Below are 22,358 nucleotides of genomic sequence, written 5' to 3' on the forward strand. Positions count from 1 at the left end.
ATAGAAACTTTAAAAATTGCCATATTTGTAAATATAAACTGAAATTAGCTTGTCTGGTTTTCATGATACATAAATGTGTGTGTATATGCACACACACATAACTTAAACTGCTGAATTATTAAAGTTTCACTTGTTGCTGAGAAAATTCTCTTCTTCATTAAAATAAGTTTAGTATAGGTTTCTGTAGCTGTTTTAGCTGCACTAATTACCAAGTGAATCCATTGTGCCTCATTATCCAGTAGGCCTTGACCCTGTGGTTAACCTACAGTTGTCACAAAAGTAACTGAAGCTGAACTGGTAGGAGGTTCAGAAATTATCGGGCAGATACTTTCTGAGTCTGTCTTCAATGTGTCTGATTTCTGACTGCTTCATTCCTGCTGATTTTTTCCTTTTAGGAATTATTCTCTCTTTTTTTTTTCTTTTAAGAATTATTTGATTAGGAATAATTAAGGAATGATTTGGGAATTAGCAAATTCCTCACTCCTCCTATAGTAGTGTAAATGTTGGATTCAGTAAACTCTTTGTTGAATGATGATACCTGGCTGCAAGTTAATGTTTATTTGGGCTGCTATCCTCTTGCTTAATTAAACTTGCTGATGACATTAATTGCAGATTCTTCATCATAAGTAAAATTCCTTCAAACACTTGTTCGAAAGTCTAATTTCTTCAAAATGCCTTTTCCCCTAGAAAATACTACTGGCATCTATCTCCTAAGCAGGCTGCCATATTCCATATCTGTTTCAAACACTCATTCCACCAACCTCTTCCTAAAATATGTCAGAATAATCTCATTGGATTTCAGATCATTGGGAGTTTTGAAATTACTTTGAATACGGGAACTTTTTTTATAGCCAAACATAGAATCAATGAAGTACTTGGACTATAAAATAGATTATAGATAATTAGACTTCTTCACTATGGGATGTAAAAATAAGACTCATGTAAGTTTACACAATAAGGTATGGGAAAGCAGGACAATTAGAGAATTCATGCAGCTTCCAGTGGAGCTGAGCATTGTGTCAGGCTACACTGAGCTCTTGGATCCTTGTTTCACACATCCTCACAAATCCTCTGTAGTGGCCAATACCCTTCCAGTATCTATAGAATCATGAGTCTTTGGCCACAGCCTATCTTCAAAGTCACAGTCACTGGTGGTACCAGTTGTGCTTCTAACTTGTCCCTTCATTTAGCTGTTAAAGGTATAAAACTTTCATGAGTGCAGAAATGTCACATGAAAATTGTTTTTTCTCACTTCCATAATCCACAGGTTACCATCTATTTAAATAACTCTGATGAATATATACAGAATGAAGATAACAAGAAAATTATATTACCACATGTCATGGTTAATAAGTTTGAAATATTTCACTCCAATAAGGATATATCAATTTTCCTTAATTTTTAAAACTTCAGAATTTTGAAATTAGAGTTGTAAAGATGAACACTTATATTTGGAGTAAAATACTTGCATTGCTTTAAGATGAAAATAACTTGACTGATTTTTCTGAGTGAATTCCCAAAGAAAATTATTAGTCCTTAAGGTATTCAGTATTCTCAGAGCTGAATCTCCCACAATTGGCTTTATGTAAGTCGTACGCATCTTTCAGAGTGCTCAGACAGCATCCCCAGGCTTAACTTTGATGATTCTTCTCAGCATTCGTAATTCCTTGGGGTTCTTTTTCTTGGAATTAGAAATGCTTAAGGAATCTGTTAAAAGCTAAAATTTAAAAAAATGGATTGTCTCACTTGGAACAAGAACATATGCAAGGCACCTCAAACATATAGCTCCAGTGTAATATTCTCAGAGGGAAGCTTTCTTAATTTTTTAAGGTTTAATATTTAAACTAGAAAGCTGATTTATGTTAATAGAGTGAAGCGTATTCTGAGCAGTGCAGAGTAGAGTTTGTATATTAACTATACTTCATACTTATATCCAGTGCGATACCATAATAAATTAAGTGATTTGCATATTAATCCCATTATTCTAGGGTAAACTTACATGTTGAAGTTTGGCTAGGTGATAGCAGTAAATTTTTTTAAGTCGAGGCCCTGAACAAAGTTTTAGTTTCTTCTGAGGCCCAGGAGAAAAATAGGACACTGAACAACACTATATTATGAAGTCAACTTATGGAATATGTGAAGTCATGAAGGATGAAGAACTAGAGCATCTAATTATGTTAAGTGATTCTAACACTCCTCACCTTATATGGACTCACTAGGCATTCTAACCTTATATGTGCAGCTCTGCTGCCAAAGCATGGCAGCTGATGATTGTCCCCTTTACATATCTTCCGCACAGCTAGGGTTTTGCTGAACAGACTTGGTAAGTTTTCTGTTCTGAGTTCATGTAAGAAAAGCTATCTTATATAGCCAGTGTAGCAGGTGTTATAAGTTATTAGTCACTGGAGACTTCTGGTAAGCTTGTTTGGACAGAAACCACTGGCAGTCAAGATGAGTAAATCGAATGGTCTAATTTCCATGAGAACTGGATCACTTAATGTGTAAGATCATACACACATGTTCTTTCACATATGCACACATGCACGCACACACACAGACACACGTGCTCACAATATCCTCGTGGTATGCAGTGGGAAAGTGGGGTGAAGATTTAGACCCTGGGGCAAATCCTGCTCCCTGTGTTAAAATACATATAACACTTAAAGCATAAAATATAACACTTAAAGCATGCTTGAGCATGCTTAAGCATGCTTATACACATAAAATATAACACTTAAAGCATACTTGTGTTCATTACTTGACTATTTCAAACAAAAAATTACCTCATTCTCTATTTCACTTATATATGTCTTGTATCGGATATGTTTTTTGGGAAGTGAGGATATTATTTAAAAACAGGAATAATTATTTCCTAGTCATCTTAATCCTAATGATGTGATAGGAAAAGTTCAATAAATATGGAGCCCAATTTATGCTAAAAGCAATTTTAGGTCTGTCTAATTACCTACAGTTCATCCCTAAAATGTTTATTTTACTAAGAAAATTTTCACCAAAGAAATTCTCTTTCTCACAGAGTAGGTATGCAGTAAATGATAGCGATCATTATTGTACCATTCAGATACTAATATTCAGATATTAGCTACCCAGAATTTGATTGCCTATATTTGAATCCCAGCTCAAATCCTCAGTCTATAATTTTAGGGTATGTCTCTTGTTTCTTCCAAGTTCTTTTGTTTTTTAAAATTGGCATTATATTGTATCTCCTTCTATTTTTGTCTTAAGGATTAAATGAGATTATTCATAAAAGTGGCTGCTCAGTGCCTGATCTCTAAATACAGTAGTATCTGCTTGTCAGCAGTCAACTACAGTCTAGAAGCAGATGGTCCTGCTTCTGACATATGGTCAGAAGTTCAGTAGTATCCTCATGCTACATTGCAGTGCCTACGTCATTCAGCTCACTTTATCTCATCCTGTAGGCATTTTATCATCTCACCTCATCACAAGAAGAAGGGTGAATACAGTACAGTGAGATATTTTGAGGGGGTCCTATTCACATAACTTTTGTTAGAGGCATTGTTATAATTGTTCTATTTTATTATTAGTTATTATTCTCAATCTCTTACTGTGCCTAATTTATAAATTAAGCTTTGTTGTAGATATATATGTAGAGTAAAAAACAGCATATATAGGGTTTGATACACCCTGTCGTTTTTGGTCTTGGAAGGTTGGGGCATGGATAAGGGAGCGCCTATTGTACTTGGTGAATAGATACAATTTTAAAAGAAAACAGTTTGAGGATTCAATTATTCTAAACTCGAGCTTACTATGAAACTAAATTAGAACTCATTTGAGGGGATTTATATTATTTATTCAAAATATATTTAGTGGAAAATGTTAAAGGTCACATAGCTTAGATAATTTTGACCTCTAAAAACAAAGTAATGTGTGCATGTTAGCAAATCAATTAATTTTTTATTTAACTGAAATATATATGAGTGTAAACTCTTAGAATATTAATAATAGCGGCCATTTACTCAATCATTAGTATGTGTTAAGCACTGTCAAAAGACTTCTTTACGTTATTTTATTTATTTCTCACAGTATCTCTGAGGTAAGATTTATTATCATTAGTATTTCACAGATTAAGAAACTAAGATAGAATAAAAACTTCCCCTCCCCTATGTATCATTGCTAACAAGACAGTGGAGGCGGGATTCGAATCTTACCCATATGAGTTCATAGCTCTTGTACCTTCACTTCCTTTGGATATGTTTCCTCAAGTATCCAGATTTCCTTTGCACAGACAGTTTATTATTAGATCTTAAATTCATTTGCCTACTTCCTAGAGAGGGAACTGTACAGAGGGTTTCCTAAATTCTGCTGCAGGGCGGGGGGGGGCTGTATTTCTTCTCTTTAAATCCGTGGACCCTCTTAAAGTCTACCCGACTGTAGCGATTCTGACTCTCCCACCCTCAGAAAATTGTGTCCTCCAATTAAAAATCTTCCTCAGATGTTTTTTTCACCAAGTGGAAGTATTTTGTTTAGCTTTATCTTCCAAAGTAAGTATTATTAAAACATGATTATTTGGCTTCCGAATTCAGAAGTATATTTGAAATAAGCTTTTAAAATTCCCATACCTGGACTGTCCAGAGATCCTTATCTGCTCACCTCCCAGCAGACCAGTCATGGCCACACTCTCCAGATTACCTTACCTCAGCACCTAACCTAGAAAATTCTCTTTATGTTCTCTGTGGAATATGCTTGCAATATATAAATATACAATTACATGTAAAGTATATATAATATAAGTATGCTTATTATAAATGTAATATAAGTGTATATATAACTTTTTTGGTTATTTATATATATGATATATATACACATACACACATTTATTGTATATTCATTTGGTCAAAAACAAAAGTGTTTAACTTAGCACCATGAGTTTATTTTTTAAAAAAATGTGAACTTCTAGAGGTAAAAATCCATATACATTAAAGCACTTAAGAAGTATATCTGATAACATGATGAGAGAGCTGCCAAGTTGCCTGACTGAAAATCAGCCGGGCCAACTATGCTCACGCCGAGGCGCTTTGTGTGACAGCCTTTTCACCATATGCTCTGAAGTCCCCAGTCTCTGCAGCAGGGCGAGACCAAACTGGGCACATCCATTGTTCCCTGTCCGTCTTTGTATTTCTTTTCAGTTGGAAAATGAAATGACTGTGATCTCTGAATCTCGATTTTCCCCTTAAAAAGACATTTTACGGGAAGACTGCAGCTTCGGGATATAAAGGCAGATGCTGTTATAGTTGCTGAAAGTGCAGACAAGGCCGGTAGCTGTTGTGAATTATAATGAACTCCGAGACAGCTCTGGTCCAGATGTAGCAGTCATGCCTTAGAGACTCAGAAACTTATAGGCGTTTATTGAAAAAGACAGAAAAAATTTTTTTAAAGTCATTTGGCTTTCCATCTATATTACCCAGTTTCGCCTCATTTTCCATTGAGATTTGGAATTAGTATTAACTTCAGAGGTCTTCCCAAGTTTAAAAAAAAGTTAAAATACCTATTCATATGCAACAATTTATTGTAGGAATTAAAACACTAAATGAGAAGAATAAAAGATAGGGCAACTCACCTTTATTCTAACAATGGTCTATATCCTTCCTATGAACTTGTTAGGATTTTCAAAACAAACATGAGCTTCATGTCAGAGAAAATACTTCTTAAACAGAGAATCCTCTGTAAACTCCTGTATTTCAGAAAATTCTGCAGTGAAAAAAGATGGTCAAATCTGGACATAGGATTGAACTTTTTATCATAACCAATATTCATAGGAAAAATGACCACAAAGAAAACAGTTTTGTCAACCTACTGTTGGCTTCACTTACTAAACTTCCAAGAATGATACTTGAATTACCAGTGAAAAAAATCACTGCCTTTACATGGAGTTTAAGTCTCATTTATGGGCATTATTTTAATACAGTGTAACAGTAAAATTAGCAGAAACATGAGAAGGACAGAGGTAACAGAAGGACAGGAAAAAGAAAAAGAAACTTGCTCACTCTGCAGTTGATTTTATTTCTTAATGGTTTCTTATTCCCTTCTAATGCCTTCCACACACACCCCAAGTAGAGCAGTTGGCAGAGAACACAACAGATGGATGACAGGCTCGACACAAGCAGTCGATCTGGCACCCAGGCACTTGACTTTTATTTGCTAAACAGTTAGCCAGATTTCAAGAACTTAGTCTGCTAATGTTCCTATTTGGTTTAACGCACTGTGAGAATCTAGCACATAAATATTAAAATATTGCCATAAAAAAGATCACATACTCTCTGCTTCTCTGCATAGTTTAGTGGCTAATCATTTTATTCTTGGTGTAGACTGCTGAGACGCTCCACAGTGAATTTAAAGGTGTACTTGGCCTTTGATAAAGACATCTACAATTTTAGATATTAGATATTCAGATATTAGAGTTTTCTAAAAGCAGCTTTGTCTAAAAGAGATTTTAGATATCCAAGTGAGAGACTGACACAGCCAGTGTAGGATACTGAATGAACCTGTTAGGAACTGAATAGAAGAAAGGAGAGCATGATCATACATGATTGGTACCTTTCTTCCCTCACACCATCACTGCATTTTCAGAGATTACTACATTCAAAGCTCAAGAAAATGTTCATCTTTTTCGTAAAGTCCCCTTGGCACTGGACGGGTTAATAGCCCCTTCTCTCTGCTCATGTAGTACTTTATTTATTTGTATCTTTGTCTCCATTGTGAGCTCCAGGAGAACAAGATCTTGTTCCTGGAATCCCCAAACCTAACCCAGCATAGGGCACCCGATTGATTCTGGATAAATGTTTGTTGAGTTATTCAGAACTCAAGTGGACTTAGCCCCAGGTCAATAGAGAAAAGAAGTTGAAGATGATTGTTTAGAACTGTGCTGCGAGGAATTGAAAAAGGCAGTGGTGCATCCGTGCCAGTCTTCTGTACTTTCTGCAAAAGCATGCTTCAGGGAAATAGGAGGGCGGGAGAATCTCTTATCTGCCTGGCAAAGCTTACAGATCCTGCTTCCTGGAGTGAAATCTCACAGAGAGAAGTGTGTGCAGCTCCAGAATTTGCTTCCCATTTTCTCTTGGAGAAACTGTGCTCTTTTTTCTCTCTCAAGCATAAATCTTCAGGTTATCGTGCTCCTTCTCTTTCCAAATAGGGTTTGGAAAAACATCTCCTGACTTTCTTACAGTGTCACTCAGGCATGTTCTTTCTCCATATCTTCACAACCATTTACCTCAGGGCTAAAGATAAATAACCAATGACTTGAGTGCATTTAAGCTCCACTAGAAGTAATTGATATGGAGTAGAACTATAAATTACTCATCACGAGGAATACTTTGGACAGGAAATAGTTTGCACTTACTGGTATCTCACTGTCTTCAATTAGGAGCTTACTGATGACTCTATCCTCCTCTTTATATCTTACATCTTTCACTTGTTAGAATGCTTGACTCAAATGTCAGTTACTATACTTCGGAAATTTCGGAAGATGATTCACATTAAACGTCTTCTGTTTCCCTAATACTTTAATGAAGCTTTGAGTTTACTTAAAGACTATCTTACAGCTAGTCTCACAATATAGTGAAAAGCCAAAACACTTGTTCTTGACAAGTCCACTTAAAAAAAAAAAATCCTCACAAGTACAGAGGAGCACAGGTTTTTAATGGGCTTTACAACACTGGCCAAGGCTCGGTTTCCTAACTTTGTTTTACATGGAAAGAATTGCTTACCTGTCCAAATAATTTCAAAATTCTTTTCTTGTTTATTAATTTGAATAACTCAGTATAATTTTCGTTCAGTTATTTTGTAAAAGAATTGTAAGATATAGTCCCTTGAGAGGAAAACTTAATGGTTATAGTTGACTGCAAGCTCAACAATACATAAGCAATTTAGCTTTGAAAAATCAAGTCGTATTAATAGGAGTACTGGGTGGTGTCCAAACAAGGTGTGTTTGTGTGTGTGTCTGTGTGTGTGTATGACATTTCTGTTCTCTATTCTGTGTGGTGAGACCATTTCTGGAATGATGCGCTCAATTCTAAGTGCCACACTTTGAAAGATATATTGTGTAACCAGTGCATGCCCAGAAAACAGCGACTAACCTATTAAGGAACTCCACACTATCATTGAAAAATTACTGATTTGCTGAATAGGCTTGATATTGACACAGAGGGATATCACCGTAAGATACTTTTCTTTTGTAAAATAAGACTAATGGGCAGAAACTTGGGGAAGGTTAATTTGAGTTCAGAAAGCACTGTTGCAGTACCCACATATAGAATTGTTTGGTTCTGCTCTCCAGTATACAAATTAAAGAGCAAAAATGCCTGACTTTAAGAAGCTTTCAGTAGCATCAGTACTGCAACAGATTCTTTAATGGAGATGGTGGTTATAAGTATATGAATTTGTTCTTGAGACTACCCATCCTGCTTGTTTTCTAGGTATGTGCACTTGCATATACTTGTGTAGCCACACACACAGACACTCAGGTTGGTAGTTTCTGAGACGGTAGATGCTGGACTCAGCTCCAGCTATCTCACCATATTTATATTATTATGGTTAAGACATGTATCCACCGTATATTTTCTTTGGTGGGCTAGATTTCCCTTCTTTGAAATGACCAATAAGACCAAGTAATAATCAGTAACAAGCTCATTCCTCTTATGGTTAAGACTGTTATAAATTGGGGCGCCTAGGTGGCCCAGTCATTAAGCCTCTGCCTTCAGCTCAGGTCATGATCCCAGGGTCCTGGGATTGAGCCCCACATCAGGCTCCCTGCTCAGCAGGGAGTCTGCTTCTCCCTCTCCTGCTCCCCCTGCTTATGTTCCCTCTCTCACTGTGTCTCTCTGTGTACAAATAAATAAATAAGATCTTTTTTTTAAAAAAAAGAATATTATAAATTTGCCTTATCCTGAACATTAATATGATAATGTGTTTGCTGCATGAAAGATCCAACAAATACAAAGAATTTGAAAAAGTCTGAAGTTTTAAACCCTATGCAGTATATACTTTTTAACTTGACAATTTATTCCTCACAATGAAGTCTAAGAAAATAGGAAGGAAAAATACTTCTCCCTGAAACAAAAGTATTTAGATTGGATGAAATGTCTGAAAAAAAAAATTAGGAGGTATCTATTTTATTGCCTGATATATTTAGTTGAGTGGCAACAATTTAAGGACCGTAAAAATTCAATTTCGGAAGATTATGTCCTGAGTAAAGCAGACCTGTAGTCAGAAATATAGAGGTCAAGTTAGCAATACACAAAATCAAAATCAGATTTACTTTCAGCTGCCTCTTCTGTTGGTTATCATGCTAGAATTCTGGCATTGCATTTCAGATGTTTTTTCCAGCTATTTTACTCAACATTCAATTTAAGCAAAACTTCTCTTAGTAAATATGAGTTAATTTGCAGGAAAACACTGATATACTTCCAATTGTATACTATCTTCATACAGGGGATTAAGTTCCTGGAAAACAGGCTATAAAATGAAATGATAGGCCAAATTAATTTTTTAAATACAGAAGCAGTGTTATATAGTAGGATTTCAGCCTTTTTAATCAGAGGGTAAATGCCTAATTTTTTAAACCAAAAAAATCACCACAACATAGTGTAAAACTTTCTATTTTCTGGGCTTAGGTGCAGTTATTAGCAAATTTTCTTTTACCTGTTTAATCTGCTTTTCTTTGCTGGGTCTCATTGGGACTAGGTTTGGAAACATCGCCCTGGGGAATGTGATTTCTTATCAACTGTCCTTCAGACAACATGCGTTTCCTGCATAATAAGAAAAGACATAGATTCCAATGTCAAAGGAATCAGGAAAACTAATAATTTATCTTTTACGCCTAGCCATGCTTCCTTCAGGGAAATGTGCAGTGATAAAAAGGGGGTAAAATGAAATCCTTTGATCAGGTTTTCAGAAAGCCACCAGCTGGCCCTAAATCACACCTCAGTTTTTTCCAAAACCTTCTCAAAGAGGTTACTTTGAATTCTGGAAAGGCTGCTTTTGATCGCTCTGTGAAGTCGGAGATGGGCTAGGCATTACAGTAATAACATGGCAACAGCACTATCAGCAGCAACGTTCGTTCTGGCTTCACTTGTATAACACATACTCATTCACTTGTCCTTCTGTAGCTTGGATTTGTAACAGGAAAAGGACACAGGTCCTTTGATGGAAAAACCTGTAGCAGAAAGTATATACCTCAGAAACAAGTTTGGAATGTTAGGGTAGCTGTGGGAAACATTGATTGTCATTTTCTTCAATAATGGGCTAAAATACTGATCAGAAGCCAGAGGAGAAGCTTCTTTCTTTCTGTGCTGGGACTCGGAGGAAGGAGGAACAGCAAGACTTCAGAAAAAGCGGCTCATGTTTGCCCATCCGGTAATTTTAGATAGGCCATTTATTTGCTAGGTAGAATTCCGTTTGACCTTAAGCTGCATTAGGTTTTCGAGAAAGTCCTGATGGAAATGTCGCTATCCATGAATCTTTTAAACAAAAGTTCACTCTTTACAGCTATTTTCGTCTTTAGTTTTTATGCTACTTAACAGATTTTTTTTTTTTTTTTTGAGATAGGGACAAAAACAGATACACCGATTAATCCCTTAGGAACTAGAAAAATGACAAATGGTTTAAGATTATTAAAAGTTGCTAAGCAGGACATCTCTGATCACTTCAAGAAAATCAGTGAGAAAAAAATAAAAAGAGTTTTGAACACCAGTGTTGCCAACTTTAATCTTCAGTAGTGTCCTCTCAGAATCTCAAAATCTTCCGCTTGCAGGTGGGGGAAGCTTACTTTTTCCTGTGAGAGTAATCAGTGGTGTCCATTGGGTTATCTGGGTGTTTAGGATTATGTTTACAAAACCAATTCCTCATCAGGAAAGAATGGAGACCAATGAACACTGGCCATAGGAAAATATAACATCTTAATTGCAATAATCATGAACCAGTATCTATTAAAGAGAGAAAAATGGTCTTAGTATCACAGCTTTAGAGATTTTTGGTCTCCAGTTAGTGGTGTTTCTGGGTGTAACCCTAACCTGACACATGCCAGAAGGGGGGCTTGAGGTGCCAGAATTTGGACTACATAGTACACAGGAATGGGCTGTCAGCAAAGAAAAAGAGAAAGAGATACTATCACTACTCTTTTCCCCCAAAAGTATTTTTGGCAGTGTATACTGTATCAGTGTACTTTATTGGATTACATGCCGTATCTTGTTATCTTGTGTAACTTGTAATATGATATAAAACATTATATTAGACCAACCGATGAAAATAATTCTCCTCCTTATGGACAAGTGGACATACTTCTGTGATGAGTAACAGAAGCTCAATTTCCACAGAATGTTTCCTGGCATCAAATACTTAATGTGCTTTTACTATCTCTTTATTAAATGAAACAGGAAGTTTCTCATGTATTTGTGTAATGCCTGAGATCTAGAACTGTAACAGCTTTTTAAATAATAGAAATATATTTATTACATAGATAAGTGTATTATACTTTATTGATGCTTCAATGCGTAATTCCACTTAGCAACAAAATTTTCCCTTTAGTGTTTATTATATTCTATGATGATAGCAGTTATACTGCGGAAAAACTTAGATAATTTAATCTGAGGACAGCCTTAGTCTTTAAAATAATATGTGTGTCTATATACGATGTTATAACTGTTAAAAATGACTAAACCTTTCCAAAATGTATTAATTAATGAAATAATAATGATCTCTTTTGATTTAGACACAATGTATTATTGCTATTTTAAAGTTTGAAGATGTGATTTTTTTTCATATATTTGAATTTTACTTAAAAATTCTAAGAATTGGTATCTAAATTCATTCTAGGTGATGCTTAAAAATTATTGTCTTATAAATTACTTATGTTTTCTAGAAATAAAGCAGATCAATGGAATTGTTAGTTTATTTTGAGCTGTTTAAACCTGGAAACTCACGAACCAAAGTCAGTTCCAATAAGCAGCAAAATTCGTAAGGATCCATTGATAATACACACATCCTCCCAGGAATATCTAATTCTAGCTGGTGTGCTGTTTACAAAGGAGGCTTGTCAAAGAAATGACCCATGAATTCCAGTAATGGAAACTGATAAGCATCTGCTGAAAACCTTTTTACCCAAGACAGGAACCAGATGAACAGAAAGAACTAAAAATTCTTATAAGCAGTTGTTTCAAGTAAAATGGCATTGGGTATGTCTTCAGTTTAAAGGCAATCAGCAGATATGAGCAGATATATATATGAGCATGTTAACATAATATCTGTATGTCTGTCACTGTAATATATATATTATATATATCTCTAATATATATAATATATATATATATTAGACATATAGATATATTCAGTTGTTAGATGTGGTCACTTAGGAGCCAGAAATAAATCTTTTCCATGAGATAGTGGAGGGAGGTAGTTGTGTGCACAGAGCTGAAGTGTATGTGTTCAAATTCCATTTCTATCTCCTACTGGCTGTGTAATCATCTCTTGTAAGATGATCATAACAGTATCTACTCAATAGGTTTGTTGTGAGAACAGTGCCAGCCCATAGAAAGCCTATACCAGACTTTAATATCATGTCCAGAGATTTGAAAGAGGAAATGAAATAAGGGATTCTAAATGGCATGTGGGAAAACATGGACCGTGGAGTTAGAGAGACCTCAATTCAAATCTTAGGTCGTGCTGCTACAAGATGGCTGACACTGAACATGGCTCAGAGACTCTGTTTTCTTTCCTTCCTTTTCCTCCCTCCCTCCCTCCCTTCCTTCCTTTCTTCAATTTATTTATTTGAAAGAGAAAGAGAGCACACATAAATTTGGGGGGGTTGGGTAGATGAAGAGAATCTTCAAGCAGGCCCCTCTTGGAGCGAGCAGGTTGTGAAACCCAGAGTCAGACACTTAACCCACTGAGCCACCAGGCACCCCATAGGCTCTGTTTTCTTATTTTATAAAACTGAAGTACCAATCCTACTGTTGTAAGATAAGGAAGGGTAGATATAAAGCCCCTGAATATGCTAGGCGTTCAGTATTTGGCTATCTTTCCCCACAACACTAGAACTAGTTCTTAAAGACTGTAAACATTTCTTTTTTTAATTTGTTTACTTGAGAGAGTGTGAAAGAGAAAGAGAAGGAGAGGGAGAGAGCACAAGCTGGGTGAGGGGTAGAAGGAGAGGGACTTCCCACTGAGCAGGGAGTCCAACGTGGGACTCAATCCTAGGAGCCCAGGATTATGACCTGAGATGAAGACGCTTAACAAACTGAGCCACCCAGGCACCTGACTGCAAAAATTTTCTCATTTCATTTGTTTTCTATGGCTAATAAAACTTATTCTCTGTTCTTCTTGTAGGGTGAAAATGGTTTACATGGAGCTCCAGGCTTACCTGGTCAAAAGGTAAAGAATTTTTGAATGTTTTATATAAGTTAGGAATTTAACATCTTAAAAAATTGAATTTGCACATAATAGAGTGAAGATTCAGAAAATTAATTTGATGAAACCGAATTCCATGGAAGGCTCTTAGAAAGCCACTAACTAGTCTTTCCAAAGAGCCTTCTCCAAGGAGCCACGATAGAAGAGAGTTCTATGAGAGAGCTTTAACAGCATGGTTTTCCGGAGAAGTCAACAGTGGTGAATGGTGGTGCTTTCTGGGGGCCATGTGAGTGTCCAGAGCTGTTCTGAACGTATTTTCACTGTTACAAGAGTCTAAAATGGAGAGTGGAACAGTGTTTACTGCCTTTGACTATATTTGTTTCTTTCTTATTTATCTTCCTTTCTGTATATCCCAGCTCGACTAAACATAATAGTTACAGTGACATAAAACATTAAATATTACGAAGATGCTACAACTAATCTCTTCAAAAAAATCTTTGTCAGAATGACAAATTTGTAATAAGTGAAAATGTTTGCATTGACTAGGCTACTTCTTTCTGTGCCTAGTATTTTTCTTTTTACCAAGGTGAACTTGACTTGTACCCTTTTATTGTCCCGGGGCTGCTTTCTCCTCCTTGGCAGGCATCTGACCAGCCTTGCTGGAAGCAGAGTCTGGTCTATTCCAGTTTCCTGGAGGCTATGGGGAGCCACTTCAGGTGGGGCCAGCTGTCATAATATCACCCAGATAATCCCACCACAGGGGAGAGCATTCTTGATGCAGTAGTAGATGCCCACTCAGGGCAACCATATCATCCCTATGCTCTGGAAGTTTTCCAAGTTTTAGCAACAAGACGGCAGAAGTTACTGTTACATCTAGGTTTTTTCTCTGTGGCTAAAAATTACCATTAAAAAAGATGTGCATTCATTTATAGTTATAGCTTTTGAAAAATCTCCCGTTCCTTGGCTTGATAAGAAAAGAAGTCTGCGCCGGCAGTGATGAAATGGCAAGCTTCTGAGTTTCTTCACAGCAGCTCCAGACAAAACCCGTTGCTCCAGCATGTGCCGCATCTGTGAGCGGAGCTGCAAGCCAAGGGATGTGCAGATTTATCTGCTGGGAAATAGTTTTGGACTTTCCAGCAGCTGTTTGTGGTGGCTGCATCATGCTGACATTGTGGCTGATGTACTGGAGGCATTTAGCAGCTTGATGTCAGCTTGGATTAACAGATCAAGCCACAGTCCAGACTTTAGGGAAAATGGGAGAATAGAGCTAGAGCACGCATTCAGTGGCAAAGAGGCCCAAATACTAACCTGTTGTCTTTCCCAGTAATGTTTTTAAGGGCAGATGAAGCAGAAATAATAATTCGACCATGTGTGTATATGTGCATATACATATACACATACACATATATATTATTTATAATATATATCATTTATAATATATACAGAGAGACTGTATTTATAGTAAAAAGCCGGCATTCCTTTTCTAACACATGAATTTTAATTGTACCAAGTGACACCTTGTTGCAGCATTACAGAAAAAAATGTAAATAAGAAACCCTTCATCCACTGTCTCCGTGTACTCTGGAGATGTTTGCTGAGTGCATCTTGTGCGTGGAGGGGTGAGGATGACCCACCTCCGGCAGCCATTTGCTGGCTCCTTGTCTTCAGTGCCTGACCTATATTTGGCATTCAGTGCATATTTGTTTGAATGTATGAATCAAACATCAGTATTATAAATATCTGTGCAGAATTCAGTGGGAAAACAAGCTTGTCAGACTGGAGAGGGTTTTAGCTGAAGAACAGGGGACATAGACCTTTTGGAATAATGATGGCGGTTAAAGCCAGCAGTGCCCCAGCCACCAGTCCCCTTTCTGTGACTGAGACGCAGGAGATCTGGGTGGTAAAGAGCATGCGTGGCTCTGGCGTCAGAGCTGGAGGCAGGACTTGGGGTTCATGCCCGAACTCATTCATCACAAAGCTCTCCCTGGAATGGTATTCCACAGAAGTCAGCTTGAGAAGGCTGCTTCTAAGGGATCTGGTGAACTCAACAGTAACAGTAATAATTAAAAGTCATAATAATAAAAAAGTAATAAATATAAATAAGAAAAAGTAAGAGTAATAATGGCTAACTTAGTTGGTGCCAGGCATATGCTGATGCATTCAGTTCTCAAAATATCTATGAGAAAGGAACCATATATGGAGAAATTCAGGTGTAAGGAGATTATGTTGCCTTGAGAGCACTCTCATGAAGCTGTAGCTTGTACCCTTTAATATTCAGGAATATGTAAATGTCATCCAACTTAAGATTGATTTAAAGTTTACATATTTGAAATGATTTTTATTTATAATTACTGATGTTTCGTTATTGGAAAAATTCTCATTATTGTAATAATTGTGTGTATTTAAAGTAGTGTTCCTATTATTATATATAAATCATATTCCTCTTCTACAGGGAGAGCAAGGTTTTGAAGGCAGCAAAGGAGAAACTGGTGAAAAGGTAAATATCTCTCTTGAGGTATGCACCTGTAAAAATACATTAGGTTCATGAAAATATTTTGAAGCAGAATATGTAACTTCTCTTGTACCTTCCATAGAAGCAATTCAGTAATTTTGTAGGAAAAAAACCTGAAAATATTTGCTTCACTTAAGTTAGACTTAATATAAGAAGGTTTGTCAGAAATCTTTCTGAACTTGTTTGGATGGTAGTTCTATCTAGATATTTCTCCCTAAATGCATTCCTTTGGTATATAAATGATTCAAACATTGCCTGAGCATTGTGTTTGTGTGCTATAGGATCACTGATGCACTAAGGGTCCAGGTCTCTAAATAAATGTTTTGTTTTCATGTATACCTGGTGTATCAGTGGACTTTTTCCTGAGGAAATAAATAAGAACTGTAATAGGGTCAAACAGAAAAGAGATGTGCGAATAGAAGAGTTTGAAAGAGTTAAAATAAAGGGATGGTGGGCAAGGTGTAGGAAGAACCACAGGGATTGTGCAATATCCTAGATTGAGTTACAGTGAATGCCTTAAACTCCAAAAGGTTATCAGACTCAGAGGCAAAAAGAACTGTGGGTACAGATCCAGATTGGTGCTGAGGGAAGCAGTGAACCCAATATTCAAGCAATCTTCATTTTAAAAATTTATAGCCTTCTACTGAAAGTACAGAGAATAGAAGTGCCCTAGTCATCCAAAATTTCCATTCAGACAATCATTTGAGTCCTTCTGCATTTCATAAGTCTAGTTTTATTTTTGAATAGAACAAAAACAGCATCATTCCTTTGTTTCATAAAACGTCATGTAATTGGACAGCCACAAGAAAGGAAGGGGGAGAGATAATCTCAAATTAGACAGTTTTGCCTGTATTTAGTTTTCTGGGCCGTGATCAGTTATTTGCTTCTTCAATAAGTATTTTAGACAGAATGAGCAGCTATAATAATTATGACAAATTATACATGTTGTAAGCTACTTGCTAATTACTTTTCCTCACAGAACTGTGAGGAAGAAAAAAAATAGTCCTATAGTAATCATATAATTGAGGAGAATTCCATTAGATGATGACTACATTTTAAAAGTGGATCTCTCTTTTTAGGGATCTTTTGTATATTTTTGCTTTAGAATGACAGTCATTGCCTTTAAATTAATGCCCTATTTATACATGTTCCTGATTTATTAATGGAACTTTACCTATAGGAATACGTGAGAATAAGCAAGGAAACAGGTAAATTCTCTGTAAAGTCACCATTTCACTAAAACCATAGTGGTTATTTTGATATTTTACATACATAGTTGGTGTTGCTCCATAATAGATTCTCAAAGACTATGAAGTATAGAAAAACATTTCTTTATTTGGCTTCAAAGATTTCCCTTCTAATTCTTCGGACTTATTAGCAGTAGCTTTCAAATAGTCCCTTTCACCAGGAGGTGAAAATATTTATGGAGAAGGATGGAGACAACAGGAAGAAACAAGGCATCAAATAGAAAAGACAACACACCTTGAATGAGAATTATAATTCAAATGGTTTATAGCCAAATGTAAGATTCACATAGTAACCCTTATAATAAGAATATAGTCTGCTTTCATGATTACCTACCTAATAGCAAATATGAGTTTTTTCAGTGTTACACACTACATATGCTGATCTATGACCCCAAGTATTTTCCCATAAGATAAATAATTAATGCCATCTTTTTGTTTCTAGATTAGAAACTGTGTCTGGATTAATTAAATAAGGAAGATCTGTGGAGCACTCATTTCTAGGGGACATAAGCATGAGATTCTTGCTCTGCTTACAACCTAATTTGTTTTCTGAACAAAGACTATCTATTTTTATTTTTTTTTTATTAAAGTATATCTGTGGCATCCCAATTGGATGGGGGCAAGGCAGAGCAGGCAGTGAAAGAATTCACCCAAGGCAGAACAAAAGAGATGACAGTTTATTGAATACACCGCAGAGAGCAGTGGGCCGAACAGCAGAGGGGAGACCATCTGCCTCAAGGAGGTAGTGAGGGCAGAATAAGGGAGGATGAGGATGAATAGAATTCTCCCTTTTTTAGTAATCTTTGCCTGGCTGTAAGTAGCTCATTGGTCAGTTAGGGCCTCGGGTTTAATGAGCTTGTTGGCATTCAGCTCAGTAGTCACTGTGGGTCCTTTTGCCTTGCTTGAGTTTCTGTTACTCAAGCCTGTTGCCTAAAAGCAGCCTCTCCAGTTTAGTTGGCACACCATGTTACATTCGTTGCAGGTGTAGAACATAGTCAACAAGTCTATGCATTATCATCACCACAAGTGTAACCACTATCTGTCACCATACAACACTATCATAATAGCACTGATACCCCGTGCTGTACCTTTCATCCCCATGACTTACTCATTCCATAACTGGAAGCCTGTACCTCCCACTCCTCATCACCCATTTTGCCCATTCCCCCACCCCCTAAAAGACAATTTAATTTGAATTTCAATTCTCTGTGGAAGACTGAGTTTGTAATTACAGTAAGGCCTATCTTTCCTCTTTAGTTGCCTTATTGTGGCCTTTACTATGTTTAAAATTTGTCTGTTTTGAATGAGACAATTCAGTAGTTGTAAAACAAAAGAATTCAGGAAGTTGTTATTGTTCAGAGATGTTGTACCTACCAAAGGCACACTGCCTCCAGTAGAACAAGAAAACACGTATCAACTGTCAAAGAGAAAACACTATGTGATGGTCTTCGGGTATCTTCATAGTGATGATACCACTCTGTGGTATTCTGTAATCCAGTATAAACCCAGTAGAGAAATGTGCAGTTTTTCTTGATGGCCAGAAAACTATCCTGCCGGCCAGTTTAAGTTAAGCCAGACCGAACAAGTAGTTCCTCAGCATGTCTAATGTGGTATCCTTAGTCCAGAGAAGAACTCACGAACCTTGAGCAAGTAGAGAGAACCTCATTTGAAAACATATTCCTGAGTTTATAGCAACTTACGACAGGAAAAACTCATGTATTACCTGAGCAAGCACAATTTAGCCAAATCAGTCCTGAAGTGAAAATTATTTGAAAGACTCGTTCTTTCTTAAATTACTTATGCTGGCAGGACTCTCCCTGAAGAGCTACTTTCACTACTTTCAGGTTTACCTCTCTCTTTTTTTTTTTTGGCTTATCAATTAGATGGCTAGGAATGATCCCATCTCATTGCCTCATTGCCCAGTGAGCATCACTCAAGGATCCTTGCACTCTAACAGCATCCCTCATGAAGCTAGAGGCAGGAGGTCCATATTCTGACTGAGGAATAGAACCGCAGCTAGGGTCTGTGTTCTGGCTTCTCTGTTTCTAAAGGCGTGATCTCAAACAACCCTTCTTTTTGGGATTTTCCTTAGGTCCTTCAGTATAGTTGGGGGTGTTGTAGGGGCTACGACTAGTGAACAAAATGGAGAGTCCACTCTTGAGGTGATAGTTATCCCTATACTGTCAGCCTTCACAGCAGTGATACAGCCACACTCTTATTATGTGACCAAATGTGTGAATGCATGAACTGAGCTCTGACAATCATATTAGAAAAAGCAGATTTAGCAGGGAGGCGTTCATTAAAGTACGATTCATTTCTAAACCCCGAGCCCAGGTTTTTACTTTAGGTCTTTGTAAAAATAGGAGAAGTATTACTTGGTTACATTATTTTTAAAAAGCAAATAGGAAAGCAAATGTGAACATCTGCTTTATATTATAGCATTATAGCATTCAGTTTCTTTAAGTAATTGCTTCATGTGGTTGGGTTGGCTTTTAACCCAATTCTTTTACATTGTCATTCAAGTCCTAACTAACTTAGTTTTAAAAACTGATTTCTTAGGTGTTAAACTTGATTCTTCCCAACTTTATTGTTAAATATGATTTGATTGTGAGAAAGAAACATCCAGTGACAAATGCTGCTCATGGCACACTTTTCTTGACATTTTCTCTACATTTTCTGGCTAAAATGTAGTTGATTTTGTTCATTCAAGAGTGACATTTAAGTTAACGTGGATACAGAGGTAGCAAATCTTTACAAGGACTCAGACGTTTTAGCTAGTGTGGAACTTTTCCATTTGACGAATTAAAATAATCTTATCCTTGAAGATTTCTTAAGTAGAGAGAAAAGAAGAAAGGACAATCAAATACTCTTTTCTTCATGAACCATCTGGCTCAGGAAGATGTGGATAGTATCCAATTTTTGACATTCCATAGCCAAGAGTGTTCATGGTTAAGCAGGTTCTGACTTACTCTTATTTAAATGTATGACCATTGCCTACTTTGATCATCTTGATTACTGATTTTTTCTTCCATTCTGAGTTAAGCCCATAATAATACATGCAACTGCAAAACTAACAAATGCATATGGCTCCTTCTTTAATTCATCTCTTAAAACTTTAGGAAACTGTTTGCTATAAATTTTCAGTGACTTGTGATTTTTATCATCTTGTTGTTACCAGAATGTTATCTCAGTCCTGAAATGTCATATGACATAAAATAGTTATTTAAATTGGAAAATTATGTTTAAATATCTATTTGTTTGGTTGTATAGCTGTTGCAAATATTTTTACCTGACAGAATCCACTGGAAAATCATTGACTGATCCCTATTCTTCACTGGTTTATTTAATAAGATATCATTTTAGAATTTTGTATAAAATGTTATATTCAAATTAATAAAACCATTGAAATGTCTATTATAATGTAGGATAGAGTACAAGTGTATTTTATTACTCCAAAACTGCCTGGGGCTACTTATAATTAAACCATGTATCCAATCATTTGTATTTCTTCTATCAGCAATTAACATCAGGTAATTTTCAAAGGACATAACTTAGATTTTCATTGGACAGCCTAAATTTAAAAAAAAGAATATATATATATATATATATATATATATATATATATATATATATATATTCGGGGGGGAGGGGCAGAGGGAGAGGGAGAGGGAGGGAGAATATTAAGCAGCCTTCATGCCCAGAGTGAAGCCCAATGTGGGGCTCAAACTTACAACCCTGGGATAGATCATGACCTGAGCAGAAATCAAGTCAGACACTTAACCAACTGATCCACCCAGATGCCCTAAAAATAAAATATGTATTTAGACTTAGTATTGATGTTATGTATGATCTACAGTCTTTTGCCTTTGGTGGATTCTTTTGAAGATATGATAGGAGAAATAGAAAATGCTTATTAGAATACATCCTTACTTACCTATTTCATAGTTGAATCTATTCTTTTTGGTTTCTTGTCAAGACAGGTTCAAAGAGTAGAGGCACTGAATTCATTTCCTGTTATTCTGTTGATGTTTGTTTTCAGTATTAACACCTGTGACATATAATATATAGGCCTGATGTGTAACTGCTAATGAGAATTGTGGACAATTTATTCAGCAGCATTTTATCGATTTATTTCTCATAGATTGATTTAAACTTCATATTTGACTCATAACAGCCAAGGTTAAAAGTTGACTAATTTTTATTACATCAACAAATAAATTATTTTGCCTACCAGTAAGTAACTAAAATACTGACTTCTAGCATTAGATATCACGAGACCTATAGTCAATCAGGCAAGCAATAGTAATCATTTGCTAAAATAAATAACAATTATGGTTTCAAATAAGCCAAGACCTTTTATACTGGAAAATATTTTCTATTTACATTAGTTATTTTTTCATTCAGTTGTTGTTATGGTAATTGCATATTGAATTTGAATTGAAATTTCAAAAGGATAGCTGTGATATTTTAGCCATTTAAAATCTATTGGAGAATGAGAAAAAGCCCAAGTGAGTAAGTATATATAATATGCATAAACTGTTTTGCAGAACATTCAGGGAGTAGCATCTAGTTCTTTCAGCAGTAAACACATATTCCTAGTTTCTGGAGTACCACTCCAAAGAGATCTTAAGAGTTGACACTTCATTGTGGAACTGATAGTGACCCATCATAGAATAAATAGATTCTCAGGGTGCCTGCGTGGCTCAGTGGGTTAAAGCCCCTGCCTTTGGCTCAGGTCATGATCCTTGGGTCCTGGGATAGAGTCCCGCATCCGGCTCTCTGCTCAGCAGGGAGCCTGCTGGCTCCTCTGGCTGCCTCTTTTCCTACTTGTGATCTCTGCCTGTCAAATAAATAAATAAAATTTAAAAAAAAAGAATAAATAAATTCTCATTCCTTGTGTTCCATGTTTCACTCCAGCTCTGCCATGCCAGCTGGGTGAATCTGGACATGCACCTTGCTTTCTTTACAATGGTCTCCTTTTCCATAAAATAAAGAGAATTTCTGCTTCATGAGATTGTTGTAAGAGTGAAATGAGTAATTGGTAATTAGAAGGTGCTCAATAACAATGTCCTCAACAGCCAAAATATGAAAAATTAAAATATTGATATTTGGAGAAAATTAGATTTGATAGAATTATTTTATCTACTTTTTGCCTAATACTACTTCCAAATTTTCCTTCTAAATAATTAAACAAAGACAAGAGAGTATATTAGTTAGCTCCT

General features: G+C 36.2%; 1 protein-coding gene across 4 annotated transcripts in view; it reads left to right on the forward strand.

The window, feature by feature from the left end:
• Positions 1-22,358, forward strand: part of COL19A1 (collagen type XIX alpha 1 chain) — a 332,336-nt gene that overhangs the window by 74,546 nt on the left and 235,432 nt on the right. For all 4 annotated transcript variants that reach the window (XM_082731306.1, XM_082731307.1, XM_082731309.1 and 1 more), the window contains 2 exons: positions 13,357-13,401; positions 15,830-15,874. In XM_082731306.1, the coding sequence (XP_082587432.1) occupies positions 13,357-13,401; positions 15,830-15,874 (90 nt within the window). The remainder of the gene's footprint in view (positions 1-13,356; positions 13,402-15,829; positions 15,875-22,358) is intronic.

The sequence above is a fragment of the Mustela nivalis genome (assembly GCF_964662115.1).
Source record: "Mustela nivalis genome assembly, chromosome: 5".
In the NCBI taxonomy this organism is placed as follows: Eukaryota; Metazoa; Chordata; class Mammalia; order Carnivora; family Mustelidae; genus Mustela; species Mustela nivalis.